Source organism: Macaca fascicularis, chromosome 1 (assembly GCF_037993035.2).
Source record: "Macaca fascicularis isolate 582-1 chromosome 1, T2T-MFA8v1.1".
NCBI lineage: Eukaryota > Metazoa > Chordata > Mammalia > Primates > Cercopithecidae > Macaca > Macaca fascicularis.
Window position 1 is genome coordinate 33,740,390 of NC_088375.1, and position 14,026 is coordinate 33,754,415.

The 14,026-nt window shown below is 36.6% G+C and overlaps 1 protein-coding gene across 50 annotated transcripts in view; it reads right to left on the reverse strand.

Annotated features, from left to right (window-relative positions):
* The window catches only part of COP1 (COP1 E3 ubiquitin ligase), a 256,894-nt gene that overhangs the window by 225,826 nt on the left and 17,042 nt on the right, over positions 1 to 14,026 (reverse strand). For all 50 annotated transcript variants that reach the window (XR_012426194.1, XM_074019442.1, XM_074020276.1 and 47 more), the window contains exon 2: positions 8,115 to 8,174. Coding sequence is in view for 25 of the 50 variants with exons in the window: in XM_074019442.1 (XP_073875543.1) it covers positions 8,115 to 8,174 (60 nt within the window). In the remaining 25 variants the exon portion in view is untranslated. The remainder of the gene's footprint in view (positions 1 to 8,114; positions 8,175 to 14,026) is intronic.

Consider the following 14,026-nt stretch of genomic DNA (forward strand, 5'->3'; position numbering starts at 1 on the left):
CATAACACCACCACAAAAGCAAATGCCTACAGCTCAGTTAAGCAAACAGACTATTCATGTTACTGGCATGCTAACACCCTTAATACTCAGCATTCACTCAAATAAAAAAGACAAATAGAAAACTCAACCAAAGACAAAAATCAGTCAATAAGCATGAGAAAACCACCATCTTCACTAGTCACAAAAAGCTGATTTAAAATTATATACTAGATTTTACCAATCAGGATGGAAAAATAAAATACTGCCAGTAAGGCACCACGGCTCACACCTGTAATCCCAACACTTTAGGAGGCAGAGGCAGGAAGATCACTTGAGGCCAAGAGTTCAAGACTAGCCTGGGCAACACAGCAAGACTCCATTACTAGAGAAAATGAAAAAATTAGCCAGGTGTGATGGCATGTGCAGCTAGTTGGGAGGCTGAGGCAGGAGGATCACCTGAGCCCAGGAGTTCAGGGCTACAGTGAGCCATGATTATGCCAGTGCACTCCAGCCTGAGTGACACAATGAGACCCTGTCTGAAAAAAAGAGAAAAAAAGACAAAAGAAAATACTGTCATAGTTAAAGAATACATGTGGCTATGAACAATCTCAAGTACTGTTACAGAAAATGTTAACCAGTACAACTTTCCTAGAAGCCAAGTTGCAGGAAAAATCTTAAGGTTTTACATCCCCTTTTGAATATTTTACTTCTAGGAATTTATCCTAAGGAAATATATATTTAGAAGGGTGTTTAATACAAGATTATATGTAAATAGCAAAATAAAATAGAAGCAATCCAGACACTAAGAAATTGACTAAATATATTTGTAAACATCAATCCAATGCAATGCTATACAGCCATCCAATATAAATTATTATAACTTGTATGCCATAAAAATAATCTACTCATTGCTAGAAAACTGTGATTATAGAAAATTTTCCCTTTCTTACATTATATATTTCCATAATGTTAAACCTTTTACATTTGTGTACCTCCCTATTAAAAAAAAAACTCAAGCATTTTTCACCCAAATCATGGAAAAGTATCAAACTGATATGAGAAAAAAATGTCATTACACATACTGCTGAATAAAAATGACAATCTATAACACAGTGGATATAATATAACCCCATTTGTCTTAAAAATTATATATGTGTACATTTAAAATAAATTATAAAAGACAATCTTCGCAATGTTAACAGTATTTGTCTCTGGGTCATATAATTATGGGAAATGTTTTCTTTGTAGATGTCTTTAAGTCAGGTTTCTATAATAAATATTACTGGTAACACTCAGGAAAAAAATGATTTCTAAGAAATTACAAAGGCGATCTGTAAAGATCATTCCTACGGAGAAAGTACCTCTTTTATTATGTATCCAAATTACTATAAATTTACTTGAGCTTTGTAAACGGAAGTTGATTTTTATATCCACTTATCTTCCCCCTCCACCTTAACAAAATACAAAATAAAACAAACAAAACAATAAAAACCTACACTCCCCAGGTTTTGCCCTTCTGGTTATCAACTACTTTCACATCTCACATTTGTTACTTTCAAGATAAGTAAAAAGGAGAAAGGTGTGAAGAATAAAAGTAACGGTGGTCTTTGGCAAATAACAGGGGCCTCGAGACTGAAGTAAATGCCAGGCACATAATGGACACGCAAATATCTACTGAACAAATGACCTGCACAATGTTCCAAAAACAGTATCATCACCTCTTGCAACTATGACAAGGCTAGAATTACCATAATCATAAAATATGCTTCATAGATGACTGAAAATTTCCTATATGGAAACTTCACTGAGGAAATAACATACTAAATCTTTATTTTCATTTTTATTACAAGGAAGAAGTATAACGTAGGCATGCAAATACAATAGGCTAAGAATCACAACATGTAGAAATTTATAGTCTGCTTAGGGAAAAAGGAAATGAGTTAACATTACCAGGAAATATATATACAAAATTTAACCCTTTTATAAAATCAGCAGCCTGGGCAACATGGCAAAACCCTGTCTCTACAAAAAAAAATAATAATAATAAATGCAAAACTTAGCTGGGCCTGGTTCTGTGTGGCCTATGGTTCTAGCCAATCAGGAGGCTGAGGCTGCAGTGGGCAGAGATTGCATCACTACACTCCAGCCTGAAGGACAAAGCGAGACTCTGTCTCAAAAAAAAAAAAATAAACAAAAAAATCAGCAAGTTCAAACAAAGCAAGTTATAAAGGAGAGACTCTGAAAGGTAGTTAAAGATAAGAGACGGCTGGGAGCGGTGGCTCACACCTGTAAGTCCAGCACTATGGGAGGCCAAGGCGGGCAGATCACCTGAGTTCAGGAGTTCAAGACCAGCCTGCCCAACATGGCGAAACCCCGTCTCTACTAAACATACAAAATATTAGCTGGGCGTGGTGGCAGGCACCTGTAATTCCAGCTACTCAGGAGGCTGAGGCAGGAGAATCACTTGAACCTGGGAGGCAGCGCTTACAATGAACCGAGATCACACCACTGCACTCCAGCCTGGGCGACAAGAGCAAAACTCCATCCCCACCCCCTGTCAAAAAAAAAAAAATGGTAAGAGACATGCCAGGCTGGGTAAATCTGCTCACGCCAGTAATCCAAGCACTTTGTGAGGCCAAGGTGGGCAGATCACCTGAGGTCAGGAGTTTGAGACCAGCCTGGCCAACATGGTGAAACTCTTCTCTACTAAAAACACAAAAAATAGCTGGGCATGGTGGCAGGCGCCTGTAATCCCAGCTACTCAGGAGGTTAAGTCAGGGGAATCACTTGAACCTGGCAGGCCAAGGTTGCAGTCAGCTGAATTGCATCCCTGCACTCCAGCCTGGGAGACAAGGCGAGATTCTGTCTCAAAAAAAAAAATTTTTTTTTAGTTTTTTTTTTTAAAGTCAGGACCGGGTGCAGTGGCTCATGCCTGTAATCCCAGCACTTTGGGAGGCCAAGGTGGGCAGATCACTTGAGGTCAGGAGTTTGAGACCAGCCTGGGCAACATGGTGAAACCCCCATCTCTACTGAAAACACAAGAATTAGCCGGGCATGCTGGTGTGTGCCTGTAGTCCCAGCTACTCAGTAGGCCGAGGCAGGAGAACTGCTTGAACCCGGGAGGCATAGGTTGCAGTGAGCCAAGATCACACCACTGCACTCCATCCTGGGTGACAAAGTGAGACTCCATCTCAAGAAAAAAAAAAAAAAAATTAAATAATAAAGATAAGAGATGGGTTGACAGGTAAGTAGAAGGAGAACATTACATTATGGGTTTTCGCAAATAACTTTTCTTTAAAAATAAATGATAGAAAATGTGTAGATGACAAGAACAAGCTAAGTTGTTAAGTCAGAGAGGAGTTTGTTAGGCTAGGTGCAGTGGCTCATGCCTGTAATCTCAGCAATTTGAGAGACTGAGGCGGGAGGATTGCCTGAGCCCAGGCAATGGTTTGCAACCAGCTCAGGCAATGTGGTAAAACTCCAACTGTACAAAAATTTTAAAAATTAGCCATGCATGGTGGCAGTGTGTCCCCGTGATCCCAGCTACTCAGGAGGTTGAAACAGGAGGACTGCTTGAGCCCAAGAGGTTGAGACTGCAGGGAGCCGTGTTTGCACCACTGCACTCCAGCCTGGTGACAGAGTGAAACCCTGTCTCAAAAAGCAGAAAAAAAAAATTTTGTCAATATACAAGAAATTATTCCAAAATCTAGTAGAAACTCCTCTTTTCTTTAGCATCCTAATCATATTCCACATCAATAGGCTTACTACACTATCTCTCACAGACAAGAAAAAAATGGGACATAGCTGGAAGTAACTGTTCTCAGTAAGAATATAGTTCAAGTGATTTTTCTGCATTGCACTTGATAAAATCCATTTATATTGTAAAATTAAAGTACATCAAATTACATACCACTGTATACAACTTAAGTGACAAGATGCATCGAGTGTATCTTAGAGCATCTACTACTTCACTACCACCCCAGAGGAGATCTGCCTTAGTTTGAGAAATAGATACTATCTTATTCTTGTACTTATTTCTGTATGTGCCTATCAGCCCTTCTTCCATTTTATCATTAAATGCAAGGATTTGTTTTATCCTCTGTACCCTTAATGTTTAGCACAATATTCTGTTAAAAGTATTCAAACTCAGTAAATGTTGAATGCATGAATGAAAAGATATAGCCAGGAAAGCAACATATGTCTGTCTGCTGCCTTCTGGGTCATATAAAACACCACTAGAAATTCTCAGTATTTCTTTCCCCAGTAACTAATTCATTCTCATTCATCTAATCTACCTGACCATCACCAGCATAATAAAGAGGTAAAAGGGATACGTATCTCAGGTCCACCTGAGAAATTTTCAGGCTACTCACACTGCAACTCTTAAAAATAATTATTTTAATTCTGCTGATATAAATGGGTGCCTATTTCCTCTATTATGTATCTGCTAATAAAAAATGTGTATTTCTCTATAGATGTATACAGTTACGTTTCTTCTACTATGTATATACTTGCTAACAAATATAAATATCTTTTTATATCTATGTAAACAAGGATGAGTAGATATAAAAAACTGTAAGTAATCAGAAAATTCTAGAAAAAAGAACAAACTATAACAAGAACAGCCAGGACAAATTAAGACCAGTCATTACATCTAACAACTAGATGTAAAGAAAGACCAAGTATGGTGCAAGATGATGGATTAGCCAAGAGTCTCAAAAGGCAATCTGACACTCAGGTTTGATCACCTATGTGTTGGGAGACGACTATGCTGAAGGACCCCATTAACTGTAACTAATTTGTAATAAAGCAAAATAGTAAATCAGGGCTTGGTAGACATACGGTACAGGGCACAAGCTGGAGGCAACAAAGGGGCAAAGACAAAGAGCCAATTTTATCTCTACATTATGTAAAAGTCAGATTTCTTATTATATCATTGTATTTCAGTTAGGCTATAGACACAGGTAACAGTAGGTTCTCAAGTGGGAATAAATAAAGTGAAAGAAGTTCCTGCTATATTGTCTCCAACTTGTTACTAGGAAAGACATTTTCATGTGGTCCAATTTGATTTAATGGTAATAATTTGGATGAGCTTTGAAGTGGTATACTGCTTGAATTCAGCTTACCAGCCAGAGTTTATATTACTAGAAAGTTGACACAAGAGGCTACAGTTGATGACTGAAGTTCCATAGCCCTCACATGTTAGGAAAGAGTAAAGAATTATAAACTAAACTGCAAAAAAAAAAAAAAAAAAAAAAAAAAAAAATCACAGTATAGCAAGCCTGATGTTGGAATTGACAGCCTCCAGTTTTATTAGTTCCTGCCAACATTATGGCCTTTATCCTACTAAAACCTGCTCTCTGGTGGGTATCTTAAAACACGTTCTCATCAGGGTATAACATAAAAATGAAATTGTATTATAACGATCTAAGCCTAAATTGTTTTGAGAGAAGGAGGAAAAGCTATTTAAGAAAGCAATGGGGCTTTCCAACAATGACCTAAAGACAACATGAAGATTATAAATTTATTGAAAAGCCCCAGTCTGTCCACTTATAAGGTCAATCTGTAATTTATTCCACTTCACAACATAGTGAAGAAAGGTCACTGAATTGATCCAGGGCCTTTTTAAAAAAATGCCACAATGGATACGTAAGTTACAGGATACTCAGGAAAATTAAAAACCTCACTTCCCAATCTATTTCATATTTCAACACTTTTAAATCTATAAAAAGAGAAGGAACTGAAGGAGTAAAAAGAGAATAAGAATAAGAGGGCAGGAGCAGCGGAGAGTAACTTGATAAAGGTTAGGTAAGTTTCAGAACCAGAAGTAGAATCCTAGTCTAACAATATCAAGAACTTGTTCTTTCAGCGCTAGATGAGTACTTCTTAAGGGAGGAAAATTTTGTCCCCCAAGGGGTATCTGCAATGTCTAGAGACATTTTTGGTTGTCACAACTGCAGAGATGGGCAAGGGTGGTACTGGGTAGGGGTCAAGTATATTGCTAAACAATCTACAAAGCACAGTACAGTCACCTACGACAAAGAATTATCTGGTCTAATATGTCAATAGTCACAAGGTTGAGAAAGCCTACTCTAGATCACCTAATTTTCAGAATCATCAAAATCCAAATCTCTGAAAAAAAAAATATGGTTTCCTATGGAACGCTAAGATGCTAGGTCAATTTATGGACCAAAGAGAACACTACTGCCGAACAATGGCCTGAAAAGGCCAAGACCATACCTGTATCAGCCCCAAAGCAAGACCCACGTGTCCAGAATTTCATTGGCAATACAGAGCAGCAAGTGATTCGTGAATCATAATAATGTCAATGATATACTAGAAAATAAAAAGTATTCAAGAAAGCAAGATGACTAAAAAAAAAAAAAATAGTAAAAGGATTCTGAAAGAATACCTAATCATTCCTTTTACCTATGATAACCTCTGAGGAGGTAGGCAAGAAAAACTAGATAAAGGTAGACATCTGTATTTTATATTACATCTTCCTGTACAATGAGTTGTTTTTTAAAGCAAGAATATACATTGCTGTTATCATTTTAATACTTTATTTTATAAAAATATAGAAAATACAAGCTAAGAAAGTGATTTGTATTTAAAGCTTTTTAAGTGACTAGCAGAGGGAATACACCTATCACTAAAGCATCATGCTTCAGATGAAACAAAAGATCTTACAGACTAGTGTTAATAACCAATACTCTTCATGATGAAGGAATATCAATCTGCCAGATATCACATCCAACTTCAGCATAAAATTATGGGCCTGATTTCAATATGAATTAGAATATAAGGAGTATTAGAACACAAGGAATACTAAGGCTAAAATAATATATCAACAGAATAGGTTTAAAAATAAGCAAAAATAAGTTAAAATGCACAGATTACACATCCATTAAGATGTCTACTATCAAAAAACAACAACAGAAAATAAGAGTTGGCAAGGATGTGGAGAAACTGGAACTCTTATGCACTATTGGTGAGAACATAAAATAGTGCAGCTCCTATAGAAAACAGTATGGTAGTTTCTCAAAAAATTAAAAACCAAATTACCACATGATACAGCAATTCCACTTCTGAGTATACACTCAAAAGACTAGAAAGCAGAGTCCCAAAGAGATGTTTGTATACCCATGTTCACAGCAGCATCATTCATAATAGCCAAAAGGTAGAAGAAGCCATCCTAGTGTCTACTGATAGATGAATAAATAAAATGTAGTCTACATATACAATGGAGTATTATTCAACCTTACAAAGGAAAGAAATTCTGACACATGCTACAACACTGATAAACATTGAAGACATTATGCTAAGTGAAATAAGCTAGTCACAAAAAGACAAATACTTCTACTTATTCGAGGTATCTAGAATAATTAAATTCATAGAAACAGAAAGTAGAATGGTAGCTGCCAGGGGCTACGGGGAAGGGGAAATGGGGAATTGTTGTTTACTGAGTGCCAAGTTTCAGTTTTGCACAAAAAGTTCTAGAGATCAATTGTACAATAATATGAACATACTTAACACTACTGCACTGTTCACATAACTGTGGTTAAAATTATAAATTCCTCCAAGACTAAGAAACCAGAAAAAATACATATATAAAATATAAATTCGATATTATGTAAATCTTACAATTAAAAAAATGTTTAACATACGGGTTAATCTGGCATGATATAATGTAAAGCTAATATTGAGCAAAGTGTTAAAGAAAAGAACACAGAACTTTTTAACCCTCTATTTTTTTTCCATGACCTTCTTAGCCTGCTTTACTGCGCTCTCCAACCTATCCTCACAAGTGAGTAACTAGTGCTTCGTGGTTGGTCCTGATTGCCCAGCATCACTAAGAACAGTAGTGAAAAGTTCTTATTAACAATTAATAAATGCAGAAGTTTTCAAATCCATCGGTAAGGCCTATGCTAAATCTAAACATTTGACAGAAATTATGTACCAGCTGTTATGTTAACCGCCTTAAACTGCCATATCTACAAAGACATATGTCAAGAAAAAAAATATGATTGTAAGATAATCAAAGTTGGTTTAAAACACATAACTTCTCATTGGCTACATTTACAGATAAGTTTTAAAATATCAAAAGATTATTTTACTCAGTAGAATTGTCTTACCAAAAGCTGTGGCCACATTTTGTCATGTATGCTTCTTCAATCATATCAAAGCAGATGGGGCTAAAAAGAAAAGAAAAATAATTGATTTTTTTTTAAAGTAGAGTGATTACAAACTGGAAAAGGCTAGTAACAATATCAATGAAATCATATTTCAATATATAGTTTAGAGCTAAGTCTTCAAACATTCTATCAAGAAGAGATGAAATTTCTATTGAACTAAACTTTAGGGGATTGTTGGTAAAATGACAATCAGGATGACCCTAACGGCCACTGTGCTTCAAAATGAACTAAATGAGTAAATCAAAATGGTTCCAATATTTTAACTCGGCACATAATTTTTAATAGTACAATGTAGTCACCAGAGCCCTTAAGAAAGCTCTACTATCGTTTTCTACCATCACCTGCACTCAAAAGCACCTACCCAGACCTGCTAAATACTCTTTTCTTTCTATCCCAAATAAAACTAATTCCTTGATGATAAATTTATAATTACAGTTTCAACAATGCTTGTAGGTAACGACAATAATCGTAACAACTTATTAGCTATTTAAATAAAATAAACTATACACATTAAACCCACAACATATATTAACTCATTTAATAGTTTCAACAACAAAGTGAAATAGGTACCAATTACTAGGCACAGATGAGGGAACAGAAGCAGAGAGCTGTTAAAGTCACACAGCTAAGAAGTAACAAAGTCAAAATTCTAATTCAGGTCTATGTTCTCAACCACTTGTTCTATACTACTTTCTGATACTTTAAACACCAATTATAATCTTCTTCTCCCCTCTTTTCCTATAAAGAACAAAAAACAGAATACTCAAAATCCCAGCCTTTTCTGTACTTAGGATTGGCTATATGGCATCATTCTGGCCAATGAAATATAGTCATCAGTTTCTAAGGGGCCACCATCTATGAGAACAAAAATGCAAAACCTTGTAAAAAGACATTTCCTTTTATCCTTCCCTTTTCTTCCTTACTAAAATTCTGATGCAGTGTTCAGAGATACAACAGCCATCTTCTGACCATGAAGATAAAAACCTTAAGCTAGGAAGACAGGAGGATACTGGTTCCTGGATGAAATCCTTGAGCAGCTGCATCAGCTTTGGATTGCCTCCGCTGGACTTCACATTACATGAGAAAGTAAATCTTCACTTGCTTAAGTCAATATTTATCAAGTTTCCTCTTATTGGCACACAAATCCAAATCCTTATGGATGATACAATGATACTTAAAACTGTAACTGAAAATACACTCACTCCTTCAAGAAAAACTTCTTGGGCATAAACACTATCCTTTAGAATATAGGAATGTAAAGTCTAATAGCAGACTCAAATATATTATAGATATTACAACACAATGTGAAAATATATACAATATATACAATAATGATAAACATAATAATAAGAGGACACACTGGCTATAAAGGGACCCACAGGAAAGAAAACTGAGATTTGGGGGTCAGAGCAGGAGGAAAGGCAAAAGAACAAACCAATCAATTCACTGAATATATCAGGAGCTGTTTAATAGAAAACAATACATACCTAATTGTTAGCATTTTGAGAAAGGGGTATTTTAATGTTTGAGGATCCTTCAAGTATGTCACTGCTAAGACACACAACACCTCTATGCAAATTTTTAAAAGGCACTCTCACAGCCTGAGCAATATACTGAGACCTCATCTCTACAAAAAAATAAAATAAAATAAAATAAATAGCAAGCATAGGAGCATACACCTATAGCCCCAGCTACTCTAGCTAGTCCCGGCTCCTCGGGAAGCTGAGGTGGGAAGATCACTTGAACACAGCAGGCGAAGCTGCAGTGAACAGAGACTGTGCCACTGCACTCCAGCCCAGGTGACAGAGCAAGACCCTATCTCAAAAAGAAAAGAGAAAAAAAAAAGCGCACCTCAGAGAACTAAGGATTGTGTTAAAGACTTTGGCTTTTAAATTGAGTAAAACAGCAATTCACTGGTGGATTTGGAAAAGAGAAGTGATGTGATTTGATACAGTGATGAACCAGATCATTCTACCTACTATGCTGAAAAGAAGACTAAAGGGAAGCCAAGTGTAGAAATGGTTACGGAAGCTATCATAATCCAAGTGAGAAACGGTGCTGAAATGGACTATGGTGGTAGCAGTTGGGCTGATGAGAAGTGGTCAGATTCTATATATATTTTGAAGGTAGAACTACGGTTTGCTGAGAGATGTTGGGTATGAGACAAAAATCAGTGAAACTTTCTGGGCTGAAAACTGGAAGAAATGACTACAGGTTTACTTCGCACAGAGCTCCATCATCTATTAGTTTATTTAAAAAGAAAAGGCCGGGCGCGGTGGCTCAAGCCTGTAATCCCAGCACTCTGGGAGGCCGAGACGGGCGGATCACGAGGTCAGGAGATCGAGACCATCCTGGCTAACACGGTGAAACCCCGTCTCTACTAAAAAATACAAAAAAACTAGCCAGGCGAGGTGGCGGGCGCCTGTAGTCCCGGCTATTCGGGAGGCTGAGGCAGGAGAATGGCGTAAACCCAGGAGGCGGAGCTTGCAGTGAGCTGAGATCCGGCCACTGCACTCCAGCCTGGGCTACAGAGCGAGACTTCGTCTCCAAAAAAAAAAAAAAAAAAAAAAAGCAGGAGTATAGTATGTGTCATGTCACATAATGTATTCCACTAATACTAAAACTTACAGTACCCAAAAATTACTATCAAATCAGTTAAAGCCAATAGCTTTTAAGAAATGTATTCTGAATAACTAGTGAATTAAAGGTCTCCACTCTTTTTCTGAGACAGTGTCTCACTCTGTCACCCAGGCTGGAGTGCACTGGCATGATCATGACTCACTGCAACTTCGACCTCTTGGGCTCAGTACTTCTCTCTTGCCTCAGCCTCTCAAATAGCTGGGACAACCGGTGCATACCACCACATATAGCTCATATATATGCACTGACATATGTGTATATTATACACACATTATATATGTGTACGTGTATGTATATTATATACATATTATATATGTATATATGTGTGTTTTTATATATATACAGTAGACACAGGATCTCCTTGTGTTGCTCAGGCTGCTCTCAAACTCCTGGGCTGGAGCAATTCTCCCACTGTGGCCTCCCAAAGTGTTGGGATTATAGGCATGAGCCACTATTCCTGGCTGAAATACTGGCTTTTTAACCACAGTTCAAGGCCACAGCTTTCAAGAAAAGTGAAATTAATCCTAGCTATGCCATCTACAGTTTTGTGACTTTGAGCAAGTAGTTTAATCTCTCTAATTGTAATTCCTTATTTGCATAACAGGGATGATATTTACATCATAGAATCATTACACAGATGAACAAGATACCTATGAGGTGCTAAATACCATGCCTGGCACACAACATTCAGTAAGTGGCAGAATACACCAAAAAGAGAAAATACGGGAAAATATACATCAGTAATAGGCCTGGTGCTATGGTCTGATATTTGTGTCCCCCCAAATTTCATATGTTGAAATCTTAACCCTCAAGGTGATGTTAAAACATGGGCCTTTGGGAGATTTTTAGGTCATGAGGGCAGAACTCTCATGAATGGGATTAGTGCCCTTACAAAAGAGGTCTAAAGGAATTTTATCCCCTCTTCCTCCATGACATCAGGCAGATCCAGAGAGCAGGCACTGTCTGTGGATCAGGAATCTAGCCCTCATCAGACATAAAAACCTCCCTATGCCTTCACCTGAATTTCCCAGCCTCCACAAACATGAGAAATAAAGTTCTGCTGTTTTTAAGTTACCTATTTTACGGCATTTTGTTACAGCGGCCTGCACAGACTACAATACTTAGGAAGGGTACTATCCACCCAAGCCAAAAACTTGAAAGAATTCCTATCAAAAATAGGTAGAACAGAATACAAGAAGAAGGGTTGGCCAATTACTCCCCTTCCCAAGAAAGGGATGAAAAAATCTCAGAAACTGCAGAAATGAAGAGAAGATCCTAATGAAATACCATTAATTCTTTCCAATTTTGAAGAACAAGAATACACCAACAGCAGGTTAAGGGAAAAACTTATCCATTTCGAACCATCCATTTAGAAAAACAATCCATTCAGGACCCCTGTTAACAATGTCAATCAAAAGCATTCAAGGAGGATGGGCAACCCTGCGCTGAGCGAGTCTGTTGGCAGCTCACTTTTTCAACACCATGTGCTCACTTCATATCTCTGTGTCACATTTTGGTAATTCTCACAATATTTCAAACTTTTTCATTATTATTATACCTGCATAATTATCTGCGATCAGTGGTCTTTGATGTTACTACTGTAACTGTTTTGGGAAGCCACAAATTGCACCCATATTAGATGGCAAACCTCATTGTCATTACTCCTCCACTAACCTGCTATTGCCCTTCTCTCTTCCTCTCCTCAGGCCACTGCATTCCAGCCTAAGTGACAGACATAGACACACACACACACACACACACACACACACACAGAACAGAGCATCCCAGAGCTGTGACATATGTGAAATGTTCTAACATACATGTAATTGAAGTCATAGACGGCAGAGAAAGAATTAGGAAAAAAAATGTAGAGACGTAACTGAAATCATTTTTAAAATAACAAAAGACATCAAACCACAGATCTAAGAAACTCAGAAACCCCTAAATAGAGATTTCAAAATTAAGAAAATATCCCTAACACATACAATGCACTTAAACAGTTAAAACCAAAAATAAAAAGAAAATCTTGAAGGCAGCCCAAGAAAAACACATTACATACAGAGGAATAAAGATAAAAACAGAAACAGACTTCTCATCAGAAACCATACTAGCCAAAAGACAATGTAGCAGGCACTGTCTAAATGAGAATTTTTTCTTTCAGTTATTTTATTATTGTCATTGCATTTATTTATTTCAGTCCATTTTGAAATATTGGATTATAATTGTCATTTGTTTTGGTCATATCTTTCTGGCTTGCTTTCATTGTTTCTAGGGACTGTATTACATTTCTTTTTCCGTTGGGAACTCTTAGTTTCTCATTGTTTAGTGAGAAACAAAAATACTTCTTTAAAATACTAAAAGAAAAAACTTTCAACTCAGAATTTTATACTCAAAAAAATCTTTCAAAATGAAGGCAAATAAACTCATTTTCAAGCAAACACAAATTTAAGAGAATTCACTGCCCACAGACCTGTACTACAAGATACATAAACGTAAATCCTGCAAGCAGAAGGAATATCAAGACAGACAGAAACTAGGATGCACACAAAGAAATAAAGAGCTCTAAAAATAGTAATGAACATAAATTCAAAACACATTTATCTTTCATCACTAAAAAATGAGAAACAAAGGTTCCCAATGAACAAAAAAACATAATACTGTCCCTAGAAACAATGAAAGCCAGAAAAATATGACCAAAACAAATGACAATCATAATCTAATATTTCAAAATGGACTGAAAGAAATAAATACAACAATAAGTAAAACACTGAAAGAAAAAATTCTCAATTAGAAAACTTTAGGAAACTTTTGTTCCGAAGAAAGAATTACTTTAAAAGGGAGGTTAAAAAAAAAATCAGAAAAGAATTAGAATGAAAAAAAAAAGGAACACAAGAGTAAATAAGCATAATGGATAATGATTTCAGAGGGGGAAAAAAAAAGATGGCTACTGTAGGCATCTGACTTTACAACTCCCACCACAAAACTTTAAATGCAACAAAAAACTGAGTATCCTTCAAACTACTGGAGGGTGAATATCCGTCATCCAAAATGGCTGAGACCAGAAGTGTTTCAGATTCGGATCTGTTCGCATTTTGAAATATTTGCATTTATATTCTTACTGGTTCAGCATCCCTCATCTAAAAATTTAAAATCCAAAATGCCCCAATAAGCATTTTCTTTGCAAGTCGTGTGGGGACTCAAAAAGGTTCAGA